Consider the following 16,538-nt stretch of genomic DNA (forward strand, 5'->3'; position numbering starts at 1 on the left):
GTTGACAGAATGAAGCAAAAAAGTTGAAATTCACATGGAAAAATTCATAGCCTCAATTTCAGGTAATGAAATAAAACACAGGTAAAATCTCATTACATTTCTACCATATCAGCAAAAATTTTGTAAATGATCAACACTACTTCGGTCATGAAACATTTAAAATCTTTCTGAAGGATTGTATGACCAACCACTGCAAGTGTTGTCAAATAGTTCACATTCTGAAACAGTTTTAGGATAATGGGAGGGAAAATCATGTGTATGGGAAGGTGGCAGAAAATATACACCAAGCTGTTCATGGAAGGATAGCAAGGGAGAATTGGTAACCACAAATGCCAAACACAGGGAACAGCTGAGCAAACAGGGCACATGAGCTGTGTCAGCATGTCGATTATGCATGTAGAACAAAGCTCCATGAAGAAAGGAAAGCATGTGTTTTGTGCTCTGGTCACAACCATGGAGAATCTAGGCTCCACTGTGAAGACGGGAAGAGAAGTTGGAGTAGCAGGAGAGTGTGGTTCGATCTTCATGTGATCCTCCTTTTTTCTTACATCCCTCTCTATATGTCATTTTATTCTTTGGGTGTGTGAATTTTTTTCTTTTGAAGTATAGTTGATTTACAATGTTGTGCTCCTCTCTGCCATACAGCAGTGTGACTTGGTTATACACATACAGACATTCTTTTTTTATATTCCTTTTCATTTGGTCTATCCCAGGAGACTGGATATAGTTCCCTGTGCTATACAGTAGGACCTTGTTGTTTATCCATTCTCAACGTAATAGTTCGCATCTACAATCCCCAAACTCCAAGTCTGTCCCTCTCCTTCCCCCTCTCTCTCTGTCTCTTTAAATGGAGAATTAACTAGAACCTAACATTCCACAGACCCACAGATTGGCCGATAGAGCTCAGGAAGAATAGTAACAGCAGCCCCATCTCCTTCATGGTCTTCTGTATGCAAACAGTATTTCACAGTAATCAACTGAGTGACAACAAATGCAATTATAACTCTATTTTTAAGTGATTTATTTATGAGGTCCAGCCACAGTTCATTAATCCAGGTACAAAAGTGATGTGTAGTGATCTAGTCTGCTTGTTTTTCTTCAGGCTTCCTAAGTCCTCAAGACAGGGGAAGGTAGAATGAAGGAACGCATCCTTGCCAAGGGTCCTGAGGGAAAATGAGGATAGGCTCTGTCTCAGGAGCATCTTAGGTGCTAATTCTTAACAAGGATTTATTAAGCAATAGCTGTGTACTCTGAAATCCTTGTATCATCCGTATGTGTGTTCTCTTTACCCTTACCAGTGTTTGTGACCCAGCCTACTTCTGCTTCTGTTCCATAAACTCCTTGGGCACGGGGACTGTTTTTTTATTGATTATATTCCCCACAGCACTGGAACCCAGTAATGACAGTCGAGTGTATGGATTCAAGATTCAAGGCCAGGAGCCTGAAGGGTGATGCAAAGTATCAGGTATTCAGGGAGGCCATGGCCATCCCGACTGGACAGATGGTCAGAGGATCCATGTTCTTCTCTCCATCATGTGTCCTGGGGCTGAGGGTAGGTTGAAGGGGCTCAGGGGGAAGGTAGCCAGTGGCTGTGAGGGATGTGAGATTTGGCTGTCACATTGTAAAAGGAGATGTCCCCATCTTGTAGTCCATGGAGATGCCCCTATGCCAGCAGGCTTCCCCCATCTGGATCTGGAGAAAGGTGCATGCCTGGCATTCATTTTACTGCCTCATTGTTTCTACCCATTCTCTGGTGACAGAGTCATTGTTTCTACCCATTCTCTGGTAACAGAGTCATGTTCTCCTTGCTGCTCGTGGCTGCGTTGCAGACAGCCAGGACCCACCCTGGCTTGTTTCCCACCTTCACTTCTCAGTCATGGTGGCTAGAGAGCAGGCTCAGAGAGCCCAGCACCACGAATCAGCTATTGAATTTTCCTAGACTAGCAGGCAGATGATCCCACTTTTTTTCCCCAAGGCTCACACTCTTCATGTCAGAGAAGATGAAAGATGAGGTTGGAGTGGACAGTTTCTGCTTCCAGAATCACATTAACTGCAGAGAGAATTAGAATTCCTGACTTCAGGTCCATGGACAACATCCCCACAGGGTTTTCCCCACATCCAGGAAATGTGGACAGGGTTGTTCTTCAGGAACACACTGGGGGACCGAACAGGGACCCAGCAGGTCAAGGCTACTCGCCTCAGAGTGCCTGACCACCAATCAGTTCTGCAACTACAGAAAAAAAGGAGATAGGGGCAATGCTGAGCATCCCCAGTCAGAAGGACTACATCCACCCTGGCCCCCACAACAAGGAAAGACAAGGACCCCTCCTCCCTGCTCAGGATCTGCCCGGCTTCCTCTGACTTCATAGGCCCCTGTTCCTCCCTGGGACCCAAGCCAGCCTTGGATATTCTGTGGTCTGGCAGTGACCCCGGCTCAGAGACTATGAGAACTTGTCATGACTTTTCTCCCACCTTTGTTATAGGTATTTTTTCTCTTCTAAATAATACCTAGAAATCAACAGTACAAGGGACCCCTGGCCAGCACAAACTACCACCACCATACTCACCATTGAATGTTTCCACTTCTGAGCGCAGGGTCTCTAAAAGGAGAAAAGGAGTTCGAGTTAGGTTCCCCAGATGGGGACAGATCTGGGAGAGGCTGAAGGCAGAGTCAGAAAGGACAAGGAAGATGGAAAAGGGACACCAGGGGTTCTGGGCTACACGGATCTTGAGGGCAGGTGAGGGGGCGCCTCCCACTCTCCTGCAAGCCCACCTACCCAAGAAGTGCTTCACTCGCTTCTCCACAAACTCTGATTTCTGGTAGAGCAGGTGGATCTTCTCTTTCACCTCTGGTGGCGTGGCCCACAGCTCAGGGACAGTTACCATCTTGGCCCTAGAGACAAAAAGACCATTGGCGAAAGAGGGATAGAGCATGGGGGTGGCCCAAGGTCTCATGAACTGGAAGGGAGGTGCAGCTTCCACCAGGCACACCCAGCCCAGACCCACTTCACAAAGAAAGCTTCCTTCCTGGGCTTCAAGTTCTAAACACTGGTCCTCAACACTGGCCATGGGGTGGGCTCTCCGGGGGAGTTTTAAAAACCACAGACACCAGAGGACTTTCCTGGCGGTCCAGTGGTTAACACTCTGAGCTTCCAGTGGAGAGGGTGAGGCTTGATCCCTGGTTGGGGAACTAAGGCCCTGCATGCCGCAGAGCAATTAAACTCACACAAGGACTACCCAGTGCAGCCAAAATTTCAAAAAGGAATAGGGGATTTCCCTGGTGATTCACTTGTTAAGACTCCACTGCAGGGGCCACAAGTTTAATTCCTGATTGGGAAACTAAGATCCAAGATGCAGCCCAGCCATAAAATGTAAAAAAAAAAGGGAATGGAATTCTGGCACATTCTACAACATGAATGAACCTTGAAGATATGCTAAGTGAGATAAACACAAAAACACAAATATTGCATAATTCCACTTATATGATGTAGCTAGAGTAGTGGAATACATAAAGATGGTAAAATGGTGGTTGCCAGGGGTTGGTGGAGCGGAGATTGGGAAGTTGTATAATAGTACGGAGTTTCTGTTTGGGAAGATGAGAGAGTTCTATGGCTGGATCATGGTGATTGATGTTCAGTACTGTGATGTACGATGATATGAAGGTACTCACTGAATTGTACATTTTTAAATGCTTAAAATGGCAAATTTTGTGTTACATGTATTTTACCACCAAAAAAAAAAAAATTCTTCAAAAAATTGATGCTTGGGTCATGCTCCTGAAGATTCAGATTTAATTTGTCAGCCAGGGCCTGAATGTCAGGATCTTGTAAAGTTCCCCTGGGTGATTGTAGGTTCCAGCCTCCTTCTCCTTCCCTTCCTCCCCTCCCTTCCCCATCTCTTCCCCTTCTCTTGCCCACCCCCTCCACCTCTGCCTGCTGGGCTTAGCAGATCCACTTCTGGAAAGTGCCTCTCTCCCTGTGCCTGCAAGCAGGCAGTCCTGCAGAACAGTTTTCACAAGGTGAATTGCACAGGACACAGGCTGTTATTCCTAGGAAGCCACCACCATGCGACAGGTGTGTTCATTGGGTTCCGTCTTCAGTCCTGCACTCCCCTCCTGATCATGCTCCCATTCTCCCTACACAAATCCAGAAAGGCCTTCGGAAGCTGCAGGAGATGGGAGGAGGCACATCCCCAGGGTTGGGAGCATTTCCCTCCTAGGGCTGCCTCCCCAGATGCTGCCTGCAGGACCCCCCCACCAAGGGATCATCAGGGGACCTCTTGGTACCTGTGCAAGGTGACTCCAATGTCCTAGGAGAGAAAAGAGGGAAGTTCTCCATCAGCAGTGTTGTAAGGGCTGTGCTGACTCCTGGCCTCCCTGCCCCAGAGTGTCAGCAAAAACACGGCCCCTCTCCCCAGTTCTAATCACCAAGGTGGCAACTCAGCTGGGGCCTGCCCACAACTGTACCCAAAGTCTGCTGACATCTGGGAGATGCTGATGGATCCCCTAGATTCTAGGCCACCATGGGTTCCTGAGAGTGCATTGCAGGGGCCTGAGCACAAGAGCCATTATGGGTCACCAAGGACAAGTCCCACCCCAGCCCCAAGGGCCTCACCACTGGGTTGGGGAGAGCTGATGGCAGTATTGGGAGCCCCTGTCATCCTACTGGGCATGGTGGACAGAGGAAGGCCAGGCCCAGCCGCGCTTACCTTCATAAGCTCCCACTCTGGCTGGCACTGCTTGGCCTCCAGCTCCCCAATCAGCTCGTCAAGAAGGGCGATGTCCCTCGTCCCTCGGGTGCCATATGTCTCCCTAACCTGGCCGATGGTCTGGCCCAACTCCTCTAGCCAGGCCACAAAGAGCCGCTCCTGCTGCTCTAAAAACTGGCACAGCTGCTCCAGCTGGTACTGGATTCTCTGCTTTTGGGTTTCAGCTTGTTTCTGGGGAACAGAAGTCAGGGAGGTGTAGGGGCCTGTGTGCTCAGGGAATACCCAAAAGCCCACTTTCCAAAGGGAGAGTCCTCTCTCCTCCCCCTGAATGGGGGCAAGTCAGTCCATCTATTTGGATGCAAGTGAACTTGACTTCCAGTACTCTTGCACACTGGCCACGTATGACTTTCTCATTACTAGAAAGTTGTGGTGGACACATGAAGTTGCTCTAGGGTAACTTTCCTTCATCCAAGGAGGGAGAGGACCATTCACATAGACCGTACAGAAGAAATCTCATTTTTGGCTCAGAAGAGCAGGACTAAATCTCAAGTTCTTTTGAACCAAAAATGTCTCTGCACCTTTTGTTGTTCATTTTAATATGGGCACATTCATTTATTAGCAAAACTGCTAGACACAACAAAGACTGCTAGTGGGTAGAACTCTGGTGTAAATTCCAGACAGCCCAGGGCCTCCCAGGATGCTTTATGGATGTTTGCCTGGCCCCTGTTCCCCTGCCACCTGTGGTCCCCTAGTTGACATATGATAGTGGTTCTGACACTGCCTGGTATCTTTCTGTAATTAAGGAGTAAGACTGTGAACTCGATGCGTGTGGAACCTCACACCTTCCCCTGTAATGTCAGCAGCCTTTGCTGAATCACATGCTGGGTTTTGCATGCGGAAGAGTGTTCTCCCGGTCTTTACAGCATAGCGCTGCCGACACACACCCATGCCTCTGGTCTGCACAAGTCACTTTCCCCATCAGTCACTGTCTGAGTCTAGACTATCAACAAAAAAAACCAAGGCTGGGTTGTGGCATTTGCTGTTTCTGTGGCATAGATGGGCTTCTCTGGTGGCTCAGATGGTAAAGAATCTGCAGTGCAGGAGACCTGGGTTTGTTCCCTGGATTAGGAAGATCCCCTGGAGGAGGGCATGGCAACCCACTCCAGTATTCTTGCCTGGAGAATCCCCATGGATAGCGGAGCCTGGCTGGTTAGAGTCCATGGGGTTGCAAAGAGTCAGACACGACTGAGCAACTAAGCACTAAACGTGGGCGTAGATACCCCCACATGTGTCTAACTTGAGACTTGTGGCCAGTCTCAAGCTTCCAATGTGATGTTCCTAAACATGGAATCTGGGACACCTTTTGTTGTTGATGGCAGTAATGTGGACTTTTTTTTTTTTTTTTTAAGAGGACAGGTCAACCATCCTGTTCAATGGCCTATATTCTAAAATTCTCTGATAATTTTGCTCATGATTAAATTCAGGAGAAACATGGGGTGGGGGGTGAGAGTGCCATAGACCTAATGCCATGCTCTTTCTAGCCCATCCCATTGGGAGGCAAAGACTATCCAGTTTGCCATCATCAGTATAGGGATTCTATGGTTGGTAATTGGTTAAGGAGAGGTCTACCAGTCACTACTGTAAATATATATTATTTCCTTTATAATTACTAAGTAATTTGGGGAGTGGTACTTTGAGAGTAAGTATGCTGTTCTCTGCCGGTTTTTTCCTAAAAAATTTAGCTTCTGTTGCTGATCCCTGTCAGTGTCAACTGTATAGTGGAAATCTTCTAATTCAGTTATTATTCTTCTGTACTTGTTTTAGCTGGCTTTCTGCTGTAAAAAGGAGTTACCCTCTTTTCTATGATTAAAATTTTTTTTACGTTATTTGAGAAAGGAGGAGGAGGTGAAGGCCTGAAAACAGCATTTCCTTTTCATAAGGGCCCATGTCACTGTGCCTGAAGGGAAGGCTGGACACTTTTCTCTCCCTGGGTTTCCCTGAGCAGCCCAGGCTCCTGCCTCATCGTCCTCCACCCCACCGGGAGCACCCCTGACCTCTGCTCCACCCACAAGTTCAAGCCACCTGGGGTTATAGGAAAGGGTTTTTGTTTGACTACCATTCAGCTGGCTCAGAGGTTAAAGCATCTGCCTCCAATGCGGGAGACCTGGGTTCGATCCCTGGGTGGGGAAGATCCCCTGGAGAAGGAAATGGTAACCCACTCCAGTATTCTTGCCTGGAGAATCCCATGGACGGAGAAGCCTGGTAGGCTACAGTCCATGGGGTTGCAAAGAGTCGGACATGACTGAGCGACTTAACTTTCTTTCTTTCAGCAGTTTCCCAAAAGTCAGACACCTGGACAGCTGCCACCCCCCTCCCTCTCATCCTGCCCTTTGTTTTCTTTGCCTGTCTCTCACTGCCGTATGGTGTGTCCTGACAAGTTTGGAACTCAGGGAGATGAAATCCAACCAACAGAAATGCATCAGACAAATCAAGCCTCTGTGGGTTAGTTAGGCACCTTTGCACGAAGGGAAAACAGGAGCAACTAAAGCATCCAAGAGTCTGGACAACAGCTTAACAGGAAGGCTACTAAGTGGTACTTGTTGGAATCTGTGGTGTTACAGAACCAGAGTTTTATTAGAAAATGTCCACTTTAACCATTTGAATTTTAAAAATAAATATGGCTTTTGTAAAAAAAAAAAAAGATAACAGCAATTATAAAAACAACATGGAGCAGTATTTAAAGTAGAAAGTCTCTCCTCCCCTTTCCTCAATCCCATTCCTCCCTTACAGCATCCGTTTCTCTAAACCATTTTGTGGTGAGTCTAAGAAAGTGTGACCGGGTCCTGGGAGATGCCTCTTCTTGCTGGAGGTGGACTCCATCCCCAGGGACAAGCTCATCTGTGGACACCTGTTATTCCTTGCCCCCCAGGAGCAGGTGACTCTGAATATGCGATGAACTCTGTTTCCCTGTGAGCCAGTACACGACTTGCTCACTCTGGGCTCCCTGCTTCCTTCTGCAGGAGGGAACCCAGTCAGCGACAGGCCACAGACCACCCCTAACCTTACCAGGGAGTTCACTGTTTTCTTATCCCCCTGAGATCTCTGCTCCTCTCCAGATTTTCTCAACTCCTTCAGATGGTCCAACTGCTTCTGAATTTGCTCCTGGAAAAACACACACACACACAACACTTGTTGAAGGTTAAACTTGGCCCCTGGCATCTTTAGTTGGTGCCACCCCTAGATGCGAAAATTTGCTTAAGGGAATAAAGCTGAGGGTGCTGCAGCCAGGAGCATGGGAAGAGGTAACCAGAGGAAGAATGACCCCATCACACCAAAAGAAGCAGAGCCAAGAGGTGGTGAGAAAGATTTCTTGTGAGCACCTGGATTCAGCCATGTCTGAAGTTAGATTCCCATAGACCTCTGAGCTACATGCAGAATCCCTCTTTGCTGGCTCTATTTGTATGTGTTTGCCATTTACAGTCCAAGGATGCTGGCTAATGCACCAGCTCCTAGCGTTTCAGGGAAACCCCCTGGTGTGTTCAGGTGCCCAGCAGAGAAGGGTCCCAATGCAGGAAACCCTACCTTGTATTCCAGGGCAGCCTCTTCAATGGGGCGCACCCGGTGGCCCCGGTGCTCCTGGCTCAGCCGGCAGATAAGGCAGATGAGCTCCCCGTGGTCCTCGCAGAAGAGCAGCTGTGCTTGCTTCATGTGACGCTCACACTGTGGCAGGCTCTTGGGGTTCAGGCTGGCCATCTGCAGGCCCTCCTGCCACTCATGGCTTCCATGGCTCTTCCCCGGGAGCAAGTCCTGGCACCGGGGGCAGCTGGATGAGCGGCTGAGTGAGGCCTCGGGGTCCCCGGAAGCTGCAGAGCAGCTGCAGGAGATGTGTACACAGCTGCCACCAACCGGGCCTCCTTCCTGGGCACGGCAGAGAGGACACACAGCCTTGTCCTGCAGCTTCCCTGAGGACACAGCAATGGAAAAGCCTCCTGAGTGGCAAACCCAAGATGCTACCAGGAGACGCTGCAAATCAGCATGGCGAGAATCTGTGCCTGGGACGTGAATATTCTGTTAGACGGAGGCCTTTTCCTAGCTTGTCCTCCCCCAACTGCCCTCCAGTGAGAACACTCGGACTGAGGGCTAAGGCCTGGATCTCATGCCAGTCTTGAAACTTGGAATTCTCGGGCATTTATCCTAAAGAATTCTCGGGCATTTATCCTAAAGAAAGGCATTTTGCTATAAATTCTATGCCTTTCTCCTGCACATACACTGACACAGGTGATATAAAGATGGGAAGACATTCTACTGGTTTTGGCTTTACCACGTACCACCACTGAGAGGGTGCATAACTTGAGTTCCCAGGGGACGGTTACTCGCTTGTGGTTGAACCCACAGACCCTAGCAGAACCCCTGGCACCTGGTAAACATTTGGGAAGTGTGTGTTGAATGAAGGAATGAATGAGCCACTGCTCACATCCAGATTCAGAAAACATGATGTGAAAGTAGAGCAGTAACTTTACAAGGCTGAACGGTGTAACCCACCGTGATGACCTACAGCTGTGACCAGCTCTGCTCCAAGACCAGCACAGCTTCATAAAGCAGAAATAATAGGAGACACAAGAGGAAATAGAAACACAATCCACGAGTCCCCTCCCACCTCCTCCTCTCTCAGGGTCCCAGGAGCTCATATCACATCTGTAAGTGAGACTGTGAGCTCCCCAGTGACAGTTTCCCACTTCCCTTATGATGACATTGTTTGCGGTCCATATGACTGCTTCCCCACCCCTGCTCCCCGAAAACTACATTTCCCAGCCTCCCTAGCAGTTAGGTGTGGTCATGTGACTCCAGACACACCTCATTTCATTGCACTTCCCTTTATTGGAACACTTCATTTTTTACAAAATAAACGTTTGTGACATCCCTGTGCTACCAGATGATGGTGAATGTTCTTTATCAATAAAGTATTTTTAAATTAAGGTGTGGATGTTCCCTGGTGGTCTGGTGGTTAGATTCAACCCTTTCACTGCCATGGCCCAGGTTCAGTCCCTGGTGGAGGAATGGAGATGACACACACCATGCAGTGAGGACAAAAATAAAAGGTATATACATAGTTTTTTTAGACATAATTGTACACTTAATACAGACTACAATATAGTGTAAACATATGTACTGGAAAACCAAAACTTCCCTGTGACTGGCTTACTGCAATATTTGCTTTATTGCAGTGGTCTGGAACAAAACCCACGTTATCGCTGAGGTATATCTGTACATTCTGGCCAAGAGGATGTAAACAGAGGCATCATGGGCAGCATCTAGAAACTTCCGAAAACCTTCCCTAAGTGATACCATTCTCCTTTGTCCCTCCAGCCTGTTACCTGGAATGGGGGTGCTACCATCTGAGACCATGAGCTTCAAACTCTGGAGCAGAAAAGCAGCAGGAGCTGGGGTTCCTAGCTAGAGGGTACCACATTCATCCCAGATTATGTGTGTCATTTTTGTGAAAGGGGAACAAATGTCTATCTTGTTTCAGTTCTGTTACTTTGGTGTTTCTGTCGTTCACAACCCATCATAATCCTAAATTCTGCCTCTTTAGTAAAAGAGACCTATGATTTTGGCCACCAGCTTCCTCTCTGCTCAGAGAGACAGACTGGCAGAATCTCAGCCCCTTGACATACTGCCATGGAGTATTGTAAGAAGATGATATTTTCCTAGTCTTTCCCAGATGATCACCTGAGGTTCAGAAGCCATTGGGGATTCTAAAGAAGTGTCTAAGAGCTAACTAGCTGAAATGTATGCAACATTGAAACATTTTGTGAAGATGTGCAGATATGCCTTTTTTCAGGATTCAGGGCCTACAATCAGATTTTCAAAGGATTGAGGCCCTCAAGGTGGACCCAAGGGTCCAGTGAAATGGATAGAGTAGAGATAAAAGCAGGCTTGTGCATCTTCCCAGGTGGTACAGTGGCAAAGAATCTGTCTGCCAGTGCAGGAAACACAAAGAGACACAAGTTTGATCCCTGGGTTGGGAAGATGCCTGGGAGTAGGAAATAGCAATCCACTCCAGTATTCTTGTTTGGGAAATTCATGGACAGAGGAGCCTGGCCAGCTACAGTCCACAGGGTCACAAAGAGTTGACTGTGCACAACACATGGGAAAACCTGCACCAGTCATCATTCCTAAGGGTACCAGGTCTTCTGGACTCTGAGGTCCTTTCTTACCTGAAGACGGAGAGACTTCTGGATCTGAAGGCTCATGGGGCACACTGGAGGCCTTCGGAGCCCCAGTTCCACTCCTCTCTGCAGGAGCTGTGGGTTCTAGATTCTCCCCAATCATCGTCTTTCCAGCCAGTGGTACACTAAAAGGTGTATTCCTAAGTGCTGTCCCCTCCAGGGTTGTGGCATGCTCTGGATTCCTGGAGCCTTTCTCCAGAGTCACAGTTGGCCCTGTTTTCAGAGTGGCCACTTCGCTGGCAGTGGTTGCTGAGCTTGGATTCTCAGTGTTCATTTTCTCCTGAAGCAGAAGAATTTCTGGATTGAGGGGTCCTGCCTCTCCTGGAGCAATGGTAAATTCAAGACTTTTGGGTCGCTTCTTTCCTGAAGGTAAATACACTTCCGATATCTTTGTTTCTCTCTTTCCTGGGGACCCAGCAAATGACCCGCTGGTGAGTCCCTGGAGCCTTCCTGCAGAGCTGGCGTTCCTCCGCAGCCTGACGCTCGGATAGCTCCCTTTCTCCTTCTCCCGAAGCACCTTGCCGAGCAAGGGGCTTCTCTTGGAAGACAGAGTCGTGTTCCTGGCCCCCAGCTTGCTCTGCACCTCCAGGCCCTCAGGGCCTTTCTGATCTCGCTGTTTTCCCAGAGGCTTCTTCTGAGGCCCCCTGCCAGCCTCAGGCTGGCTGGAGGGTGGGCAGCCAGCCCCATCAGCACTTTGTCGCTGCTTGTCACCTTCCAGGCCATCTGGGGTCTTTAGGCTCTTGGGCTTCATCTCCCCAGAGGAACCCAACGTTGCTGAGCTGTCTGTGTCACCTTCTTGTATCTGACACACTGAAAAGAATGAGATGGAAAGGCATGAGAATGCCCGATGCTCAGAGTCAACATTTGGGGAAAGGGAGAGAAGAGAGAACCCCCTCCGAAATTAGGGAAGTTCGGGAAGTTCTAGACAATGGCAGTCAATTAGCATTTAATAAGATCATATTCATTATCTACTGTCTTATTTCTGAAGTAGTACTTTGCAAACTTTTTTAGGCAGGAGAACTATTCTTACATAGAATAGTTTATTGGAATACATTTGTGTGTGAATTACAGATCTACAAAACTCAGTTATCAGTCAATAAAGATAGGCGCAAAAGTTTGAAATCAAGGGTCATGAGGGACAGGATGGGGAACACCCGTGGCGGATTCATGTTGATGTATGGCAAAACCAATACAATATTGTAAAGTAATTAGCCTCCAATTAATATAAATAAATTTATATTAAAAAAACTTTAGAAGCTAATTTTTTGCTGTAACTTTGGTTTCATGAAATGAAGAAAATCCTACCTCATCCAGTTCAGTGTAAACAGTTTAAAAAACAAGTTTGCCTGGAAATTTCAGGGCAATATTTAATTAAGCAGAAATGACAGAAAGGGCTGAATTTCAAGGTCTTCAGAAAAAGTTCAAGTACAATATGAACTATCACACCGATGGCCTCCAATATTTTAAAATTTGGTTAATGGCACATTTTAATATGAATTTGTTAGTTTTTTAAGTTAATTCATAAATTTTGAATCAAGTATTTGCCAACTTTCTAAACAATCCCTGAAATGTCTTCCTGGGATACAATTTGAAAACCACTGCTAAATAAAATAACCTATAATTAGCACCTTAATTTTTGGTTTGAAAAACCCCATAGTAAAATTAAGATTGCTTAAAGCACTTTGTTTTGGCTTTCCAGGAAAACATATTTTACAAAAACTGCCTCAGGAACTGGTGAAAAACCCTGAAAAGGCTCATAACCAAGTTTTAAAATACAAAAAAATTAATTTTAAAATTATCCTCATTAAATTATACCAGGTTCAGGTTACAGTCTAGCTTTATCACTCTTTCAAAGAGCAGAGAAATTTTGTTATGTAAACTCTTCTACCTCATAGAAGGACATGAAAAGCATTCCTGGTATATTCTTAAAATCTAGAAATAGAAGAAAATTTAAGACATGAAAGAATAGTTTTTTTAAACTGGTCCCAGAGTAGCGCCCCTACCCCCACCAAATCTCAAAAAAAAAAAAAACCTGTTGAAAAGCAGAAATCCAATAGACCGCATTCTTTGACCACAGTGTAATAAAATCAGAAAGTGACAACAAAGGGGTAGAAGAAGAAGGAAGGAAAAGAGGAAAGAAAGAAAAGATGAAAGAGAAATGAGGGAAAGAAAAGGAAGGAAGGAGAAAGCCCTTTTGAGAATTTTAGAATACTTTTGTGACATGTGTTAGAGGAGAACTCAAAACTGAAAAGAGTTAACAATATTACCCATCAACCCAGTCGATAGGAGTGGTTAGTTTCTTGCTCGACCAGAGACTCATCTGTAGGTGTTAATGACAAATGAAGTGAAGAACTCTACCAGCAGGCAACCAGCTCCTGCCCCTCCTGATCTGACCCCATAATCAGAACCTCAACCTCCTGGGTTTGTTTTTTTAAAGCCACTGGGAGCCTTAGCTTTGCTCCAGCTGCAAAGACCAGAGAAGGGGATAGAACTTGATTGGCTGAAGAAGTCACAGGAGTTGTCGCAGACCTGGGACTCCTGACCCCCAAGTCAGTATGCACTGGTCTGAACACAAGTTCCCTCTTGTACCTTCCACCCGACTCCACGAACAGCCAGCAGTTGCACTGAGAGAGGAGGGCACTTGGGGCCGCTTACCTGGGCTGATCAGCTGGTGAAGCTCCTCTGCCAGGAGGTGCTGGTTGATGGCCCTCAGGACCTGCAGGGTCAGCTGCACGGCATACGCCTCCCCATAATGGTTGACCAGCAGAGAGGCCAGCTTCACCGGCTCGGCTGTCTGCAGTTGGCCCCGGGGGATCCGGGTGTGCTCCTTCTCCAGGCTGATGTTCTGCAGCTTGAACTTGAACTTCTCAAAGTCATAGGGCAAAAGCTCTTCCAGGGAGTAGAGTAGATGGTCACTCCGGGTCCTGACCATGGTGTTGACCAGGAGAGACTGGAGCAGTCGTCCTGCTTCTGAGGGAAGAAACTACTGTCTGTCCTGGTGCCCAGAGAGTGAGAAGATGCAGCTTGTGAAATAACGGAAAAAGCACAGGAAATGCTCTGTGTTTTGGTGGGAACTGAGACTCAGGCTGTTAGTGTGTCATTGCTGGCTTGCGTCCTCTTCCTCAAAGAATCAGAGGCTTTTCCAGGTGGGAGGGCTCAATGCCTTGTCAGACACATGGTGGTCTTGCACGCCAGCTCTCGCTGACCCAGGCTGGTCTTCGGAGTGGTGGGTTAGTCTTTGAGGGAGGGTCTGGGAGGGATTGGATTTCAGATTCTTGATCTTTGGAAGCCTCTCAGATGCTTCCCTCCTCCCTCCCAGGAAGGTGGGAGTGAGAGTGGGGGGAACAGAGTCCCTGGTCCCATGCTGGAGAGAATCGCGATGAGGGTCAGTCCCTCTGGTCAGCTTCTCTTCTCCAGACTCTTGGGGTTTTATTGACCCTCTGGAGCCAATGGCAGGAGGATGAGGAGCAGCATACAGCCCTGCAAGCTCTACCCTTCCCTGCCGGAGGAGACAGGTGAGGTCTGGAAGCACGGCAGGAGAAAAGCCCTGGGATAACTCCTTTGGATGTAGTTACAGTTGTCTGGTTCTTCCAGCAACATAAAGGCCTAGGAATGCCACGCCTGGGACCACCATCGTGATTCGTTTGTCCCAGCGTTGGCTCTGCCATGACTTCCTAGGAGCAGACCCCGGAGGGAGGGTGTCATACATGTACGGTTACTGAACACATGTTCTGGACCAGGATGCTGGAGAAACAAGGCTGAAAAAGGTGTCCTTAGGGCTCACAGCCCAGTGTGGGGCCCCAGCCACGGCTCTGAAGCTAATGGAGGTGGTATGGGCGGAGTGGCTTCTTCCTCTTTGAACTGCTCTCTGTCTGCTACAATGATTTTTATCCTCAATTTTGTTTTTGAAAAATTTCAAATCCACAGAAAAGTTAAGAGCACAGTACAATGAACACGTATATGCTCTCAACCCCTGTTCATCAGTCGTTTACGTATTATTTTTGGTGATTCTCTCCCCCTCATACACACATGCATACTTCTGTTTTTTCTTTTTTGAAGCATTTAGTAATAAGTTGAAAACATATCAGGTATCATTCCAAATACCCTAACCATCCTAAATACTAAGAACAAGAATATGAGGATAATTACTTATGTATTTATTTATGGCCACGCCTCAGGGCTTGTGGAATGGAATCTTAATTCCCCGACCAGAGATAGATAGTTGGGCCACAGCAGTGAAAGCACCAAGTCCCAACCACTGGACAACCAGGGAATTCCCAAGGATATTGGTTTGTTTTTTTTTTCCCCCAAGGATATTATTTTAAATAATTAGAATACTATTATCACACTCAAGGAATCTAATATTGTTAACAATACTACAATCAGTCTGTAATCAAATGCCCTGGTTATCCTGATAATGTCTTTGATAGCTCATTTTGAAAAAAATTTTTTCCAATCTAGGATCCAGTCAGAGATCATGCCTTACTTTTAGTTGTCATATCATTGTAGTCTCCTTTTATCTAGAACACTTTCACATTCCCCCACCTTTTATTAAAAATTTTTTTATTATTAATATTTTTTTGGCCTTGCTGTGCAGCATGCGGGATCTTAGTTCACCAACCAGGGATCAGACCTGTGCCTCCTGCACTGGGAACAAGAGTCTTAATCACTGAACTACCAGAGAATTTTCTCCCCTCACCTTTTAAATTAATTAATTTGTTTTTTATTTTTGGCTGTACTGGGTCCTTATTGCTGAGTGTGGGCTTTTCTCTAGCTGCGGAGAGCAGGGGCTACTCTCTGGTTATGGCACAGGTTTCTCACTGCAGTGGCTTCTCGTTGCAGAGCATGGGCTCTACGGTGCTCAGGCTTCAGTAGTTGCAGGACATGGGATCAGTTGCTCCGAAGTACGTAGGATTCAATCCCAGGCCAGGGAGATTGTGACTCCTGAATTGGCAGGTGGATTCTCATCCACTGAGCTACTAGGGAAACCCACCCCTCACCTTTTGAAATTCTTCGTTTCAAGACATTAATGTTTTTTAAAAAGTCTGTTTCAAGCACAATGTCCCTCAGTGTAGATTTGTGTGATTGTTTCCTCATTATTAGATTGAGGATATATCCTATTTATCCTTGGGAATCTCTCCATTGTAAAAGGTCGTTTTCTTTCTTTGTTATTAACATGTAACCTGGCGTGTGGAAGGGTCTTGTGTTCTCAGTCTTTCACCCCATGGTGTTAGCCTTCATTGATGATCCCTTCTGAAATCAGTTGCTAGAGTGGTGGTTGCAAAATGGTGGCATTTCTATCACTGAGTTGGCAAATGATGCCATATCCTGATTGAAACTTGCTGTCTTCATCATGAAATGTTTGGCTTACAGATATTTTTTCCAAATGTTTTGTTGGTGATACAGTTACCCCTGAATGATGCTTACTCTGTGCCTTTTTTTTTTTTAATTCTGTGCTTTATACCCATTGTTCTCTAAAATCTGTGCAGCATCCCTTCAGAGCAGGATTTATCACCCACATTTACAGTTGGGATTAGTGGGTTAGAGACCTGCCCCAGAGTCAGGGTTCAAACTCACTCTATTAACCACTTTGTAATACTG

General features: G+C 46.8%; 1 protein-coding gene across 2 annotated transcripts; it reads right to left on the bottom strand.

Moving 5' to 3' along the window:
* Positions 1–1,768: 1,768 nt before the first annotated feature.
* Positions 1,769–13,915, bottom strand: MEFV (MEFV innate immuity regulator, pyrin). Of its 2 annotated transcripts, none has more exons than XM_040255270.1 (9): positions 13,593–13,915; positions 10,926–11,747; positions 8,290–8,669; positions 7,774–7,869; positions 4,708–4,938; positions 4,286–4,308; positions 2,778–2,893; positions 2,568–2,600; positions 1,769–2,050 (listed from the first exon to the last, which is right to left on the bottom strand). In XM_040255270.1, exons 1-9 carry the CDS (start codon positions 13,867–13,869, stop codon positions 1,992–1,994), a joined length of 2,037 nt encoding a protein of 678 aa, XP_040111204.1. In that variant the 5' UTR covers positions 13,870–13,915; the 3' UTR covers positions 1,769–1,991. The 2 variants fall into 2 exon arrangements, with proteins under 2 accessions (XP_040111204.1, XP_040111211.1); XM_040255277.1 differs by lacking the exon at positions 1,769–2,050 and adding an exon at positions 2,155–2,230.
* Positions 13,916–16,538: the final 2,623 nt, after the last annotated feature.

This window comes from Oryx dammah, unplaced genomic scaffold, assembly GCF_014754425.2.
Source record: "Oryx dammah isolate SB20612 unplaced genomic scaffold, SCBI_Odam_1.1 HiC_scaffold_2, whole genome shotgun sequence".
Lineage (NCBI taxonomy): Eukaryota > Metazoa > Chordata > Mammalia > Artiodactyla > Bovidae > Oryx > Oryx dammah.

What these genes read in the sequence shown, in the direction of transcription:
- MEFV (XM_040255270.1), bottom strand. Translation starts at nt 13,869, where the DNA reads ATGGTCAGGACCCGGAGTGACCATCTACTCTACTCCCTGGAAGAGCTT. An exon ending in TCACCAGCTGATCAGCCCAG is followed by an intron (nt 11,748 to 13,592) that starts GTAAGCGGCCCC and finishes CATTCTTTTCAG; the next exon opens with TGTGTCAGATACAAGAAGGT. An exon ending in AGAAGTGGAAACATTCAATG is followed by an intron (nt 2,051 to 2,567) that starts GTGAGTATGGTG and finishes TTCTCTCTGCAG; the next exon opens with TTAATGTGATTCTGGAAGCA.